Source organism: Apodemus sylvaticus, chromosome 4, assembly GCF_947179515.1.
Source record: "Apodemus sylvaticus chromosome 4, mApoSyl1.1, whole genome shotgun sequence".
Lineage (NCBI taxonomy): Eukaryota > Metazoa > Chordata > Mammalia > Rodentia > Muridae > Apodemus > Apodemus sylvaticus.
Window position 1 is genome coordinate 47,360,234 of NC_067475.1, and position 12,965 is coordinate 47,373,198.

The 12,965-nt window shown below is 45.2% G+C and overlaps 1 protein-coding gene and 1 long non-coding RNA gene across 3 annotated transcripts; both read left to right on the forward strand.

Annotated features, from left to right (window-relative positions):
* Positions 1-236: 236 nt before the first annotated feature.
* S1pr1 (sphingosine-1-phosphate receptor 1) lies at positions 237-5,750 on the forward strand. Of its 2 annotated transcripts, none has more exons than XM_052179399.1 (2): positions 237-1,536; positions 3,103-5,750. In XM_052179399.1, exon 2 carries the CDS (start codon positions 3,271-3,273, stop codon positions 4,417-4,419), a length of 1,149 nt encoding a protein of 382 aa, XP_052035359.1. In that variant the 5' UTR covers positions 237-1,536; positions 3,103-3,270; the 3' UTR covers positions 4,420-5,750. The 2 variants fall into 2 exon arrangements, with proteins under 2 accessions (XP_052035359.1, XP_052035360.1); XM_052179400.1 differs by lacking the exon at positions 237-1,536 and adding an exon at positions 2,630-2,791.
* Positions 5,751-7,541: 1,791 nt separating this feature from the next.
* Positions 7,542-12,250, forward strand: LOC127682774 (uncharacterized). The gene is made up of 2 exons (XR_007977422.1): positions 7,542-9,576; positions 10,094-12,250. It is a non-coding gene; the product is annotated as an uncharacterized LOC127682774 (long non-coding RNA).
* The last annotated feature ends 715 nt before the right edge of the window (positions 12,251-12,965 follow it).

Here is a 12,965-nt window from a genome sequence, read left to right on the forward strand (position 1 = left end):
GGAGGCTGTTGAGTGCTTCTAGGCAAATGTGAATTAACAGTTACTTTTTTTTTTTTTTGCAAGCTCATAAAATCCCAGAAGGTAGGGGTCTGTTGTTTGTGCCTTCAGCCTCTCTTGAGTCATTCAGGTACAGGGTGTGTCTGTTAATTGAAACTGCACAGCAGAGGAAGTTTTGTGAACACATCTGCTCAGGGTGGGAAGGCAGTGCGAACAGGGGACTGGGGTGGAACCTCCTTTTAACAGTAGGACTACGCATAAAGACGGACAAGACATAAAGGCCCTGAGTCTGCTATGCAGACAAATCTGACCAAGGCTTCTTCAGCCTCAATCTAGCATTATCTAGCAATAGAAAATTGTGGGCGAGGTGCAACCCTTTAGATTTGGGGGTCTCTTATCTCTCAAGTGGACAGGGAAAGAAGAGGAATCCAGCTTTAGGGTGAGGGCTGTAGGCGCTGGCTAGTGAAAAGCTAAGAAGCCCTTTGCCCTGTGGAAATTCCTGAACTGCAGGATTGTTTAAATCTCGGAGGCCAGGGAAGCAGCCCACCTCCTCAAAGGCCTCTGCGCTTCCCAGAATCTGGGGCACACCGCCTGGCTTTGCGCTCAGCTGAGCGAGGGGAACCCCCCGCCCAACACCAAGTACAGCACTGGCCCACTTCACCCTGCACCGGGGAAAGCCACTTTCTGCCCACCAGACCGCAAGTTTCAAGGCTTCACCAGGATCGGAGTGGAGGGGGAGGAGGAGAACAGAAGCTTTTCAATGCCTCCGGGCTGCTCTCCTCGGACCTCTCTCGCATTCCCTTCTCAGGATCTCCTCCGTGCGGCGTGGCGGCGGCTCTCTGGGCAGTGGCTACGGTTTCCCTAACCGCGTGAAACTGGTCCCCAAAGCACCGTGCTACTCGGGCTACACGGATCCTCAGAGCTGTGGGATGGGGACCAGAAAGATCCTCTACGAGACGCAGGCTTGTCTTCTGTTCTCTAAGATTTTCAACGAAGAAAAGTTTTCCCAGGGATCCCCGTGCCTCGCTTTGGAGTCCCGTCCCGCGCTGGGGACTGCGGGTAGCTCGCTTAAGACGTGATTTGTGAATTAGAATTTAGGGGTTGCCAGGCTCCGCCCCTTCTCTCCCCTCCACCACCCTCAATGCTGGTTGGGGCGGAGGGGCTCCTATTCATTTCGTTTTATTTTAGTCACTCTGCCCCAGATCTTTCCGGGAGGCTGCTTCTTAGCAGCCCGGACCCGGAGGGGCCCCCTGCCGCTGGCAGAGGGCGGAGAAGTTAAAGGCATTAACCCCTCCCAGTCCCTTCCTAGAGGAGCCACCCAGCCTCGGCGGGGCGCTCAGAGACTTCGCCTTGCACGAGTGGTGCGGGCAGCGCAGGCAGAGCTGGCCATTGGAGTGCACGGCTGAGGAGGGAGGGGACCCCAGCTCTGGGAACTTTGCGAGTGAGCTGGTCTCCGTCAGTCGCCGACAGCTGCAAGATGCGGATCGAGCGGTGTAGACCCAGAGTCCTGCGGACGCAGCTCCGTCCAGCTTGAGCGAGGTAGGGGATTGTGAGCCCCTCGGGCTTCGGCGCCCGCTGTAGGGCATCCAGGTGTCAAGAAACCCGAACGAAACAAACAAAAACTTTGAGAAAAACAAAACAAGCCGGGGCATCACCAAGATGCTATGGAGCCCATCTTGACTGGCTTCTTGGGTCGCGGAGTTTATGAAGTTAGAAAAAGATTAATTTCCAAATTATAGAAACGACTGGGGGAGGGGGTGCTAGACAAGCTGCGGTTCGTTAGAACGGAGAAAAGGGGAGACGTTTATTTTTGGAAATCCTATAGAGAAAATTATCAGGCACCACGCCAATGATTTCCATTGCCTGAGAGTGGATTGTAGCAGAATGGAGAAATGTGGAATTTCGTAATCTTTTGTCATAGAATGGCTGCAATGTCCCCCCCCCCCTCATTTGTTATCGCGTTGATCAATTACCATGCAAACTTTAGAGTACTTAATTAGTACTGTGTGTCCAACTTAATTAGTGCCCTGTGTCCTTCCTTTAGGGATTGCTAGTTCTGAGGAGAGGAGGCTGTGTTGAGGGTGTGGGGGAGCCGATGAGCTTAAAACTGCCCATGCAAATTTAGCAGTATGTGTTTCTGGAAATTAATGTATCTGAAGTTAGAACAAAGAGTCATGTTTCGTTATTGCTAGCAGGGTGACATTTTGTGTGCGTGCAAGCGTTGGCTAAAGTTAAAACAAGTCTTGAGCAATCAGTTCGTGTGGAAACTTCTAGGATTTGCTGCAGTCTCTTAGGAGAGGTTCTCAATGAATACCTTTTAACGGAATAAGTTGACTTGTGGGGAGTTGGGTGGGGGTGGAGGAGTTAAGAAAGAAATTAAAAAGAAGAATGGGCAGTTGCTTCACCGAGGCGCCAAGCTTTCCTGTTTACTTCAAGGCCTGGCGTCCCACACCTCGCTTTACCCTCTGACCCGACCCTCAGCACACCTGCTCCCAGAGAGTTATTAATAGAGCCCAGAAAACGACTTGTCAAATGACCCTCCTACAAAGAGACTTTCTTGCATGGTAATGAGAAGGTGGGCTGGTCTCTTTGAGCTGTGTGTGTGTGTGTGTGTGTGTGTGTGTGCATGTCTGCCCTGCACCCAGAATTAGCAGTCGGTGCCTTTTGTGAGAAGAGGCCCTTGGGCTGGTGGTGAGTGAGCAGTGGACCTGGTGATCCCTTGAAGGAATCTCAAGACTGGACACGGAATGTGGCAGTGCCCGTGGAAGTGGCGTGGGTTTTAAAACTAGAATAGGTAGCTCTTTCTCATTTCCATCTTGGTAGATTTAGTGACCTAGGGGAAGGTTTTGTCTACTCAAAGTCTGGGTAAATTTTGTTTGTTTGTTTTTTACCTCTCTTCCTAACTTTATTTCTCTTTTGTTTGTTTGTTTGTTTTTGTTTTGTTACTAGAAATGATAATTTGAGTTAAAAAAAATCTTCCCTGTGCTCTGGCCAAGTTTCCTTAAATCAAATCAACAACAAAGTTGGAGCAATGCCTTAGCTAGAATGAATTATGCCAGTGTGCTGGGCATTTTCCCTGACTCTTTTCTTTGTAACTTGTTTAAGGCTGCTGTTTCTTGGAGGCCTCTCCAGCCAAGGAAAAGCAACTTAAAAAAGCATTGGATTGCTCGCTGACCTGGTCCTTGCTGTAACTGAAGGCTCGCTCAACCTCGCCCTCTAGCGTTTGTCTGGAGAAGTACCACCCCGGGCTTCTGGGGACACAGTGCAGCGGCTATGGTGTCCACCAGCATCCCGGTGGTTAAGGCTCTCCGCAGCCCAGTCTCTGACTATGGCAACTATGATATCATATTCCGGCATTACAACTACACAGGCAAGTTGAACATCGGGGTGGAGAAGGACCATGGCATTAAACTGACTTCAGTGGTGTTCATTGTCATCTGCTGCTTAATCATCCTAGAGAATATCTTTGTCTTGCTAACTATTTGGAAAACCAAGAAGTTCCACCGGCCCATGTACTATTTCATAGGCAACCTCGCCCTCTCGGACCTCTTAGCAGGAGTGGCTTACACAGCTAACCTGCTACTGTCTGGGGCCACCACCTACAAGCTCACGCCTGCTCAGTGGTTTCTGCGGGAAGGGAGTATGTTTGTGGCTCTGTCCGCGTCAGTCTTCAGCCTCCTTGCTATCGCCATTGAGCGCTACATCACCATGCTGAAGATGAAACTACACAATGGGAGCAACAGCTCGCGCTCCTTTCTGCTGATCAGCGCCTGCTGGGTCATCTCCCTCATCCTGGGTGGCCTGCCCATCATGGGCTGGAACTGCATCAGCTCACTGTCCAGCTGCTCCACCGTGCTCCCGCTCTACCATAAGCACTATATTCTCTTCTGCACCACCGTCTTCACTCTGCTCCTGCTTTCCATCGTCATCCTCTACTGCAGGATCTACTCCCTGGTCAGGACTCGAAGCCGCCGCCTGACCTTCCGCAAGAACATCTCCAAAGCCAGCCGCAGTTCGGAGAAGTCTCTGGCCTTGCTGAAGACGGTGATCATTGTTCTGAGTGTCTTCATTGCCTGCTGGGCCCCTCTCTTCATCCTACTACTGTTAGATGTGGGCTGCAAGGCGAAGACCTGTGGCATCCTGTACAAAGCAGAGTACTTCCTGGTTCTGGCTGTGCTGAACTCAGGTACCAATCCTATCATCTACACTCTGACCAACAAGGAGATGCGCCGGGCCTTCATCCGGATCGTATCTTGTTGCAAATGCCCCAACGGAGACTCCGCGGGCAAATTCAAGAGACCCATCATCCCAGGCATGGAATTTAGCCGCAGCAAATCAGACAACTCCTCCCACCCCCAGAAGGACGATGGAGACAACCCAGAGACCATCATGTCTTCTGGAAACGTCAATTCTTCTTCTTAAAACCGGAAGCTGTTGATACTGAAGCATTCTGACTTGATCACCCACTACTCCAGCATTTCAAAAATGTCTCTCATTCTCCACTGCTGCAAGGAAGAAGCAACTGGGAGGCTGAGAGAGGGAGGGAAGGGAGAATGTGCGACCTGGTGATGCCATGTTGTAGGTAGGTAGTAATTGTGAACAATGCACTGGGAAGGGTGGAGATCAGGTCTGGCCTGCAGTGGGTTTCCTGCCCCCCCCCCAATACCCTGGAGCTTTGATTTTGCACTGAGCCAAAGGTCTAGCATTATCAAGCTCCCAGAGGGCTCATCTGGCCCTCCTCAAAGACTAAGGTCCTGGGAGAAAGTGTCCTGATCTCTCACTGCAATGACAAAGTTGAGTGTGTGCCCTTTAGTTTGGTCGGGTGGTGTGCATATCCCCACCCTCCGTTTCTTCTGACCCGGTCTCCCCCTTACCACACCCTTTTAAAATTCTTTTACTTTATATCTTAACTGCCCAACCTTAGTGCATCTGAAGAGGTCGTGGAGGAGGTCTATTGATTATCTCTAGACAGCAGGCTGTTGACGGGGAAGGCTATTTGCTGAGGCCAAAGTGTCCATATAAGCTGGGTCATGTTGTCGGGGATTTGGTAGGGTGTCTTAAGATGACAATGTGTTCTTCCTTATTCCTCACAAGTTCCTTATTCCCATTGCAACTGCAACGTGTGTGTGTTGTGATGCGAATAACGAAGTCTACTTTATTTGAATTATACTGGCCAGGATCTTAGGTGATACAGGAAAAACAAAAACAAAAAACAACAGAATGAGGTGAACTATGAGAGTGACGCTGTGCAAACCAAGAGCTGTTTCTTGATGTCTTTCTCTAACCCATGCAGCATCTTTGGCACTTTCATTGATGATTTCAGAGTGTCGTGTGAGCCATTTCAACCAACTGGGGAATTCTTGTCTTTTGTTTAACGAACAGTTTCTGATTTTCGAATGTATTTGTTCCTTGGAGGTCATCCTATTGAATTTCTTCTTAACCTGTGTTAACACCGTCGAATGTGTAGTTCTTAAGAAAGTGCCATCCTTTGTACCCAAAAGAAGCATTACTTTAACTGACAGGAAACATCAGGAATTCTTTATTTCAGCTGTCATTAGGTCTTGACGGTGGGTGTAAATGTTACAGAGAATAAAAATATATTACTGTCTCTTTAGTATGGTTTTCAGTGCAATTAAACCAAGAAATGTCTTTTTAAAAAAAAAATAGTATTTAATAGGTTCCTGACTTTTGTGGATCATTTTGCACATAGCTTTATCAACTTTTAAACATTAATAAACTGATTTTTTTAAAGATTCTTTTGTGAAGAGAACTCTTTAAAAACTCATTCCTTGAGACCCTCTTGCTTATGTCGCTCTTCAGAATTAAAGGTAAGGCCCAATTTTTAAAAAGGTAAAAGAAGTTAAAAGCTTTTACCTTGATAAGCTAAGGTATGAAAAAATGTGGTTTGTTTAGAAACCACTCTAGCATTTTCAGGAAGAGAAACTTCAATAAATTAGCATTCTAGACATGTGGAGAATAAGAGAAAAACCATCAGCCTTCTAAAGACCACAGCAAATAAATGCGACCATTTCGATTTTAAAGTGCAGTGAGGCCAAGCAAAGCAAGTGTGATGATTCCACCTTAAAACACAGCCTTCTGAAGTTCAGCATCGGAGTCTGAAATCTGCTTTAAATTGTGCCTGAAATGATCAGCTCAAATGCTGCAGCAAAAGCATTACATTCTTGGACTTTTATCAACCTACTGGGCAAAAGAAAACGTCCTTAATGGGAGATAGTGTTAAATCGGTCAGTGCTTTGTAATTTCTTGGTGTGTCTGTTCTTAAGACAAGGTCTCATGTGTTCTAGACTTGCCTCATACTTGCTCAGAAGAGGAGTGTGAACTTAACGATTCTCCTGCTTCCTTCTCCTCCCCTTCTTCAATGTTGGGACCAGGTTTATGAGAGGCTGGAGTCTGAACTCAGGCCCTTAACACACTTCACATGCACTGTACCCACTGAGTTCCATCTCCAGCCTCTAAGTCATCCCATCTTCTAGGCCATCACCTTGGGATCTTTTGAGAACACTATGGGACTATGCGATATCAATTATAATACGTAACAAGTGAAATATATAGGGTGTGTATATATATATTATATATATTTAGTTAGAGAAGTAGATGATAGATAGATAGATAGATAGATAGATAGATAGATAGATAGATAGGTAGATAGATAGTTGTGTCCCCTCAAATGCAGCTTTTAATCTTTCTTGGTTCTCGCCTATTTAACTGGTCCTACTAAAATGAAAGCAACTGTTTTACAAAGGCATCTTAGCACAAAGTTCTAAGAGTTAATTCGGAGTCACCACCATCTTTACTGCAGATTAAGTCAGCCTATTGCTACTATTCAGAGTTCGTGTTTTCAAGTGTCATTGAATTTGCCCAGGACAGGACACAGTTGGGACATGAAGATAAACCTCACCTACTAGCGTAGATGTCATTTCTGGGTAAGGTTAACTGTGGGAAACAGAGTGTGTTCGCTACGGAAACCTTAGGTCATAACCTCCAGCTTCCTGAAGGAAATGCCAAAAGTGCTCCGAAGACAAAGGGCTGGGAACAAATGCGAATGTCTCTCTCCATCTGTCTGCTGGGGCGGAAGGAAGGGGTGACTTCATGTTCCACTCGCTTCCTCAGGCCTTCGTTACAGAGCCAGGCATAATGGAAAAGTGTGGCCATTTGGCTCCAGTGGATGACAAAGCTCTGCTTTTGTACTTATCTCAGGCACAGGGTGACTCACGACATCGCAGCATACGGTGGCTCATTGGTGACAGGGGGTCAGTCTTCTTGCCCACCTCTGAGGACAGCATCCTGTGGACGTGCTTCCTTCACAGCGCCACCAGACAGTGGATCTTGTTGGGAGAAAGCGGGAGCCGGGCGGTGGTGGCGCACGCCTGTAATCCCAGCACTCTGGGAGGCAGAGACAGGCAGATTTCTGAGTTTGAGGTCAGCCAGGTCTACAGAGTGAGTTCCAGGACAGCCAGGGCTATACAGAGAAACCCTGTCTAGGGAAAAAAAGATCAAATCCAAAAAACCAAAAAAGAAAAAAAAAGAAAAAAAGAAAGCGGGGCAGTTGTAGATGTGTAGAAGTCCCAGTTCCAGTCAAGACACAAAGCCAAAGATGAAGGAATCTTTGGTTGTATCCCATTACGTATATCTGATTTTAATTGAGTATACTCTAAGTAGTGAGGATGAGAAAATCACTCAGTGATTGAACACACACATGAGTGCACGCCTCCCTCCCCCCCCCCATATCCTATCTCTACATATGTGCATGAAGATGTAGCTCAGTTGTCAGAGAGCTTCTCTTGTATGCTCTGGGTTGCATCCCCAGTAACACATAAACCTGATGTGGGTGTGGCAGTAATCCCAGAAAAGTAAAGTAGGAAGATGTGCAGTTAAGTATTGAATTTTAAACCATCCTAGGATATATGAGACCATGTCTGTAAAACAAAACAAAACACAAAACAAACAAAAGCCAAGAAAAAAAACCAAAGTAGTCTTATTCAGGAGAAGGGAGGCATATAAAAACCACTTACGTATTTGTGTAAAAATTTACTTAGTTCTAAATATCAGGAAAGCTATGAAATGGCATTACATACATAGCATTTGACCCCCAACATTCAACATTGTATTAACATCACAGAACACTATCCAGGGCTGTCCAGACGGCTTAGGAGGTAAAGGTGCCTGCCACACATACCCGGAGGCTTCCATTTTGTTGCCAGAAGCCCTTTAATAATAGAAACTGGAGCAGGGAGTGGTGGTTCAAGCTTATAATACCAGTAAATGAGAGGCTGAGGCAGGAGGATTAAGAACTCAAGACCAGCTTTAGCCAAGTGACAAACTAGAGGCCTAACTAGGTTATGAAACTGTCTGAAAACACTAGAACTACTACTGCAAGTTCTTATAACATTATTAGAAATTTAGACGCTTTAGTACAAATTATGAATTTATTCATTGATGCTCTTTAGATACTATATTCTATAAGTAATATTGGTACTTCATCTGTAATGTCTAGCATCCCTCTTCCCCTCCCCCACTGTAAAATGTCTTCTTATAACAGTCATCGTTTTAGTCTATTTGGAATTGTGCTGCCTGCTCTGGACATCGGTGGTGTTAAGAAACTGTCCAAAGCCAGGTGGTGGTGGCACACACCTTCAACCTCAGCACTCTCAGATGGCAGAGAAAAGTGGATGGATCTCTTTTAAGTTTTAGGCTAGCCTGGTCTCCAGAATAAGTTCCAGGACAGCCACAGCTACAAATAAAAACCCTGTTTCAAAAACAAACAGTCCAAAGCCAGCCCAACAAGGAACCTGTCCAACACACATCCTAGTGCTTCTAGGACTGCACTTTCTTAGGCTTTGGACCCTCTGCACCGACATTCTTTATATCACCAAGATTGTTCACTTCTAAGCATTGTTTGGAGCTGCTACTCAGAAAGGAAGACTTCCAAAAAATGACCGGTATTCCTAGGGAATGCTGTAAAATGAGGCCTTGCCAATACAGTAGCTCTCGGTGGCAGTAATCCCGTGTTTAATGGGAAAGCAGGCTATAGTACCAGAGTGGCTCATTTTAACACATTCTATGTACAGAATTTCTAAGGACCTTCTTAATAGTCACTGGCTTTGCAGTTGGGGCACATCTATAATCCTAGAACTCAGGAAGCTTACACAGGAGGATTGCTGGGAGTTCTGGTTCTCATTTAAAAAAAAAAACACAACAACTCAACAACTAAACAACTAAACAAACAACCCCCAAACAAAAACTCATTGGTTCAAAAACTAATCTCTAGCTAGAAACTGTTATAATAAATATAGGAAGTATGTGTAATGAGTTTTTATAGTTTGTATGTAATATTTATTGTTTTTATATAACTAATTACTTTTATTTTTTTGAGACAGGATCTCGTATAGCCAAAGCTGGCCTCAAATTTATTCTGAATTCGAGGCATACACCATCAAACCCAGCTCTAAAATTCTGTTTTGGGGGCAGGGTATCATATTGTCCAGGCTGGCTTCAACCTACTGGAAGATGAACATGAACCTATTATGACTTTGCCTTGACCAAGTTCCAAGATTACAGGTGAGTGCTATCAAGTCCAGTTTGCACAGTGCTGGATGCAGAACCCAGGACTTCCTGTGTGCTAGACAGACAGACACAGACACGGACAGTCAATTTATCAACTGAGCTGTATTTTTTTAAGATGACTCATCTTCTGATCTGTGGTGTTTTCCAAGGGTACTTAACTAATTTTATCGAACTAAATCGGATTGCGTTTATTTTTAGAGCTGAGTTGTTTGCATTTTTCCCTGAATATGCACACACATATTCTAAATATGTTGCTAAACACATTGAGGGAGGAATTATAATCAACCAAAACCAAAAGAAATCTTCACAGATTCAAAATATCCTTTCCCTGTGAACACAGTAAGTAGTGCTGGTGGGGCTTATGCCTGTACGTGCATGCGTGTGCGTGCATGTGTGTGTGTGTGTGTGTGTGTGTGTGTGTGTGTGTGTGTGTGAAAATAATGTCTCAAGCTGAGCCCAGGCTGTCCTTGAATTTGCCCTAATTCCCTTGCCTCAACTTCTTGAAAACCAGGTGACACCAGTGAATTGCCCTGCCCAGCACAGTAAGTTCTTGAAGAGGAGAAAATAGATCGCACCATCTCCCCCATGCGTCCTTCCTACCTATTTTATGTGCTTCACATCATACAAGGAAAAGGATTCAGCAGAGCCATCCGTACACACACACGGCTTTGCTTTTAATTCTGATGGCAGCTAGCACACATGGAATATTACTCAGTCACTGCTAATTCTTTAAACATTTTCTCTGAATCGCTAAGCCATTGTGTTGAACAAAGACAAAACACAAACAGCAAACCAACCTTCTACGTCATAAGCTCCTAAAGTGGAATTTAGAAGAAAGCAAAACTGGCTCTGGAGAGATGGATCACTGGCTAAAGTGCTCACTGCTCTCGCCAAGGGACTGAATTGGGTTCCCAGCACCCACGTCAGGTGTTTTACAACCCTCTGTAATTCCAGTTTCAGGGGCTCCAACTCTTCTGGCCTCTGCTGAACTTACACATATATGCACTCCTATTATGAAAGATCATAAAATGTATCTTTTTTAAAAAGGAAGGGAAAACCAATTTATAGAGATCAAAAGAGTACAGAGGCCCAAGCAGAGGAGGGGGAGAGATTTCCAGGTTGTTAAGAATGCTTTATATTTTACCTTTTTCTTTAAAGAGCGTTGCTTATTCAGATGGATATGTGTGCCTAAATTTATCCAACTATATTCTAAAGGTAAATGAAAGCTTTAAAAATCCAAGACAGCAGGCTTCTGCTTGTAAGCACAATGGCAGTAAAGGGTCTTCTCTTGGAAATTCTGGGAAGATTCCACAGAGTCCAAGAGAATGTGGCAGAATTCCCAGAGTATCCCATAGAAGAGCGTGTGATCTCTTTGTATTTATCTCGTGCTCCAGAAACAAACCATTAAAATACTAAATAATTGTGACCCAATGGGACTCACTTGCTTCTATAGGATGAGAAAATGCCTTAGCTTCTCTGTGTGTTATCCCTGGAGAATCTGTGTGTGTCTAAGCATACAAGGAGACTTTCACAATAAAAATTCATTGGCATTCAGAACCCACTCTTACAAACTCATGAAGGACTGTAAGCATTCTTAAGCAGAACATAATTTAAACAATTTCTATGAATGTAAAAGCTGGTAAGGCTTTGACCAGTAAGGATGCTGAAGCATATTAGTATTGGAAACACACAACCATGGCCACGTGAGCCTTCACTCAAGTAAAGGCAACTTCCTGGGTATAAGCTCTGTATAGGTAGAAGTAATGGGTGAAGATCTAAAGGGTGGGGGAAGGCCACTCTGAGACCAGATACATCGTCTGCCTGTGCACAGCCCTGTCTGAGACCTTCAGCCAGCTCTAGGTGTAGTGGAACAGAGGTGATGTGCTTCAGGTGTTCCACAGGTCCTGTGACAGGCTGATTAGATATTAATCAGAACTAGAAACAGGAAAGCAGGGGAAACGCTGCCTGGCCTACAAGGGGATGGGAAGGCAGTATGTGGCTTGCTGATCTGTTTCCTGTAGAGGAATCAAAGAGGACAATGCCACTGACCTTCCTGCCCCCCACCTCTTCACAGATCCTCACTGTCTGCTTCCCTGCCCATTTAGCTGGAATGTCTGCCCTGGGATTGTGCTATGGTAAAACGACGAACAGGGTTCTGTTCTGGTGAGTTAGTGGCCTCTTCCCTTTGAGGTTAAGGGATGATGAGATGGCAAGAAATACTTCTTTTTTTTCCTTTCAGGAATGTATTCAGTGTCCTACACTTCCTTTAATGTTTTCAGATGTTCTGAAGTGCTCACTGAGACACTTAAATCGGACAAGCAAATTAGGTCCATTTCACCACATTTCGGCCAGGCACAGTGGCTCAGCCGTAATCCCAACACTCGGGAAACCAGGACAGAAAGAAGCTTTGGCTACACACTGAATCCTCCAGACCAGCCTGGGCTACTGAGTGAGAACCTGTCTTTAAAACAGAAATGAAAGGCTGACCACATATATAGCACAGCAGGTAAAGCCTGGGGGTCTGGGCTGGATTCTTAGCTCCTAAGTCAAAAAAAAAGAAGTCAAAAAAAGTAGGAAGTTCTCTCCACTGAGTCCACAGCATCTGACTTCCATATGTGTGTGGGTCATGGCATGAGTGTGCACGTGCACACACACACACACACACACACACACACACACAAATAAACACACAGTGACAACAGAATGTAAATCGGACAAAGTACTTCATGCTGACAGCTTTCCTCCTTGACTTCTCTACCACTTACACGAAATGCTGCGGAATTATTTCATCTGGAAGAGTTACTGAACCCGCTGCAAAAGTAAGGGTGGGGCTCTCGCGCCCTCACGCTCTTGCTCTGTCCTCTTGCTCCTTACCTTCTCTCTCTATTCCCCTCCCCCTCTCCCTCCACGTGCTCATGTCCGGCCTCTACTCCTCCACTCTCTCTCTGCCTTTCTCTGTCTCTATTCCCTCAACTCCCCTCCCCATGCCCTGAATAAACTCTATTCTATACTTAAAAAAAAAAATCAAGATGGAGTTTTCCAAGTTGTTTATGGTCTTCCTAATGAAAAGCATCCGGTTTCCAGTAGATGGAAACATTTTACCATTTCAGTGGCACCTGAGTGTGTGCTTTTCTTTCTGTAGTGTTGCTGTGAAGTAGAACCATGTTGGGCATAACTGGTAAATTAGGTTTGCTTAAGTCATTTGAATAACCCGTAAGTGGGATCCTTACTCAATTCGTATACAAAATATTGGAGACAAAATGTGTAACTAAAAATTTACTTATTTTATTCACATGTGCACGCGCGTGTGTGTGTGTGTGTGTGTGTGTGTATACACACACGAGTGCGCATGTGTGAGCCAGAAATAGGCATTAAATCCTCTG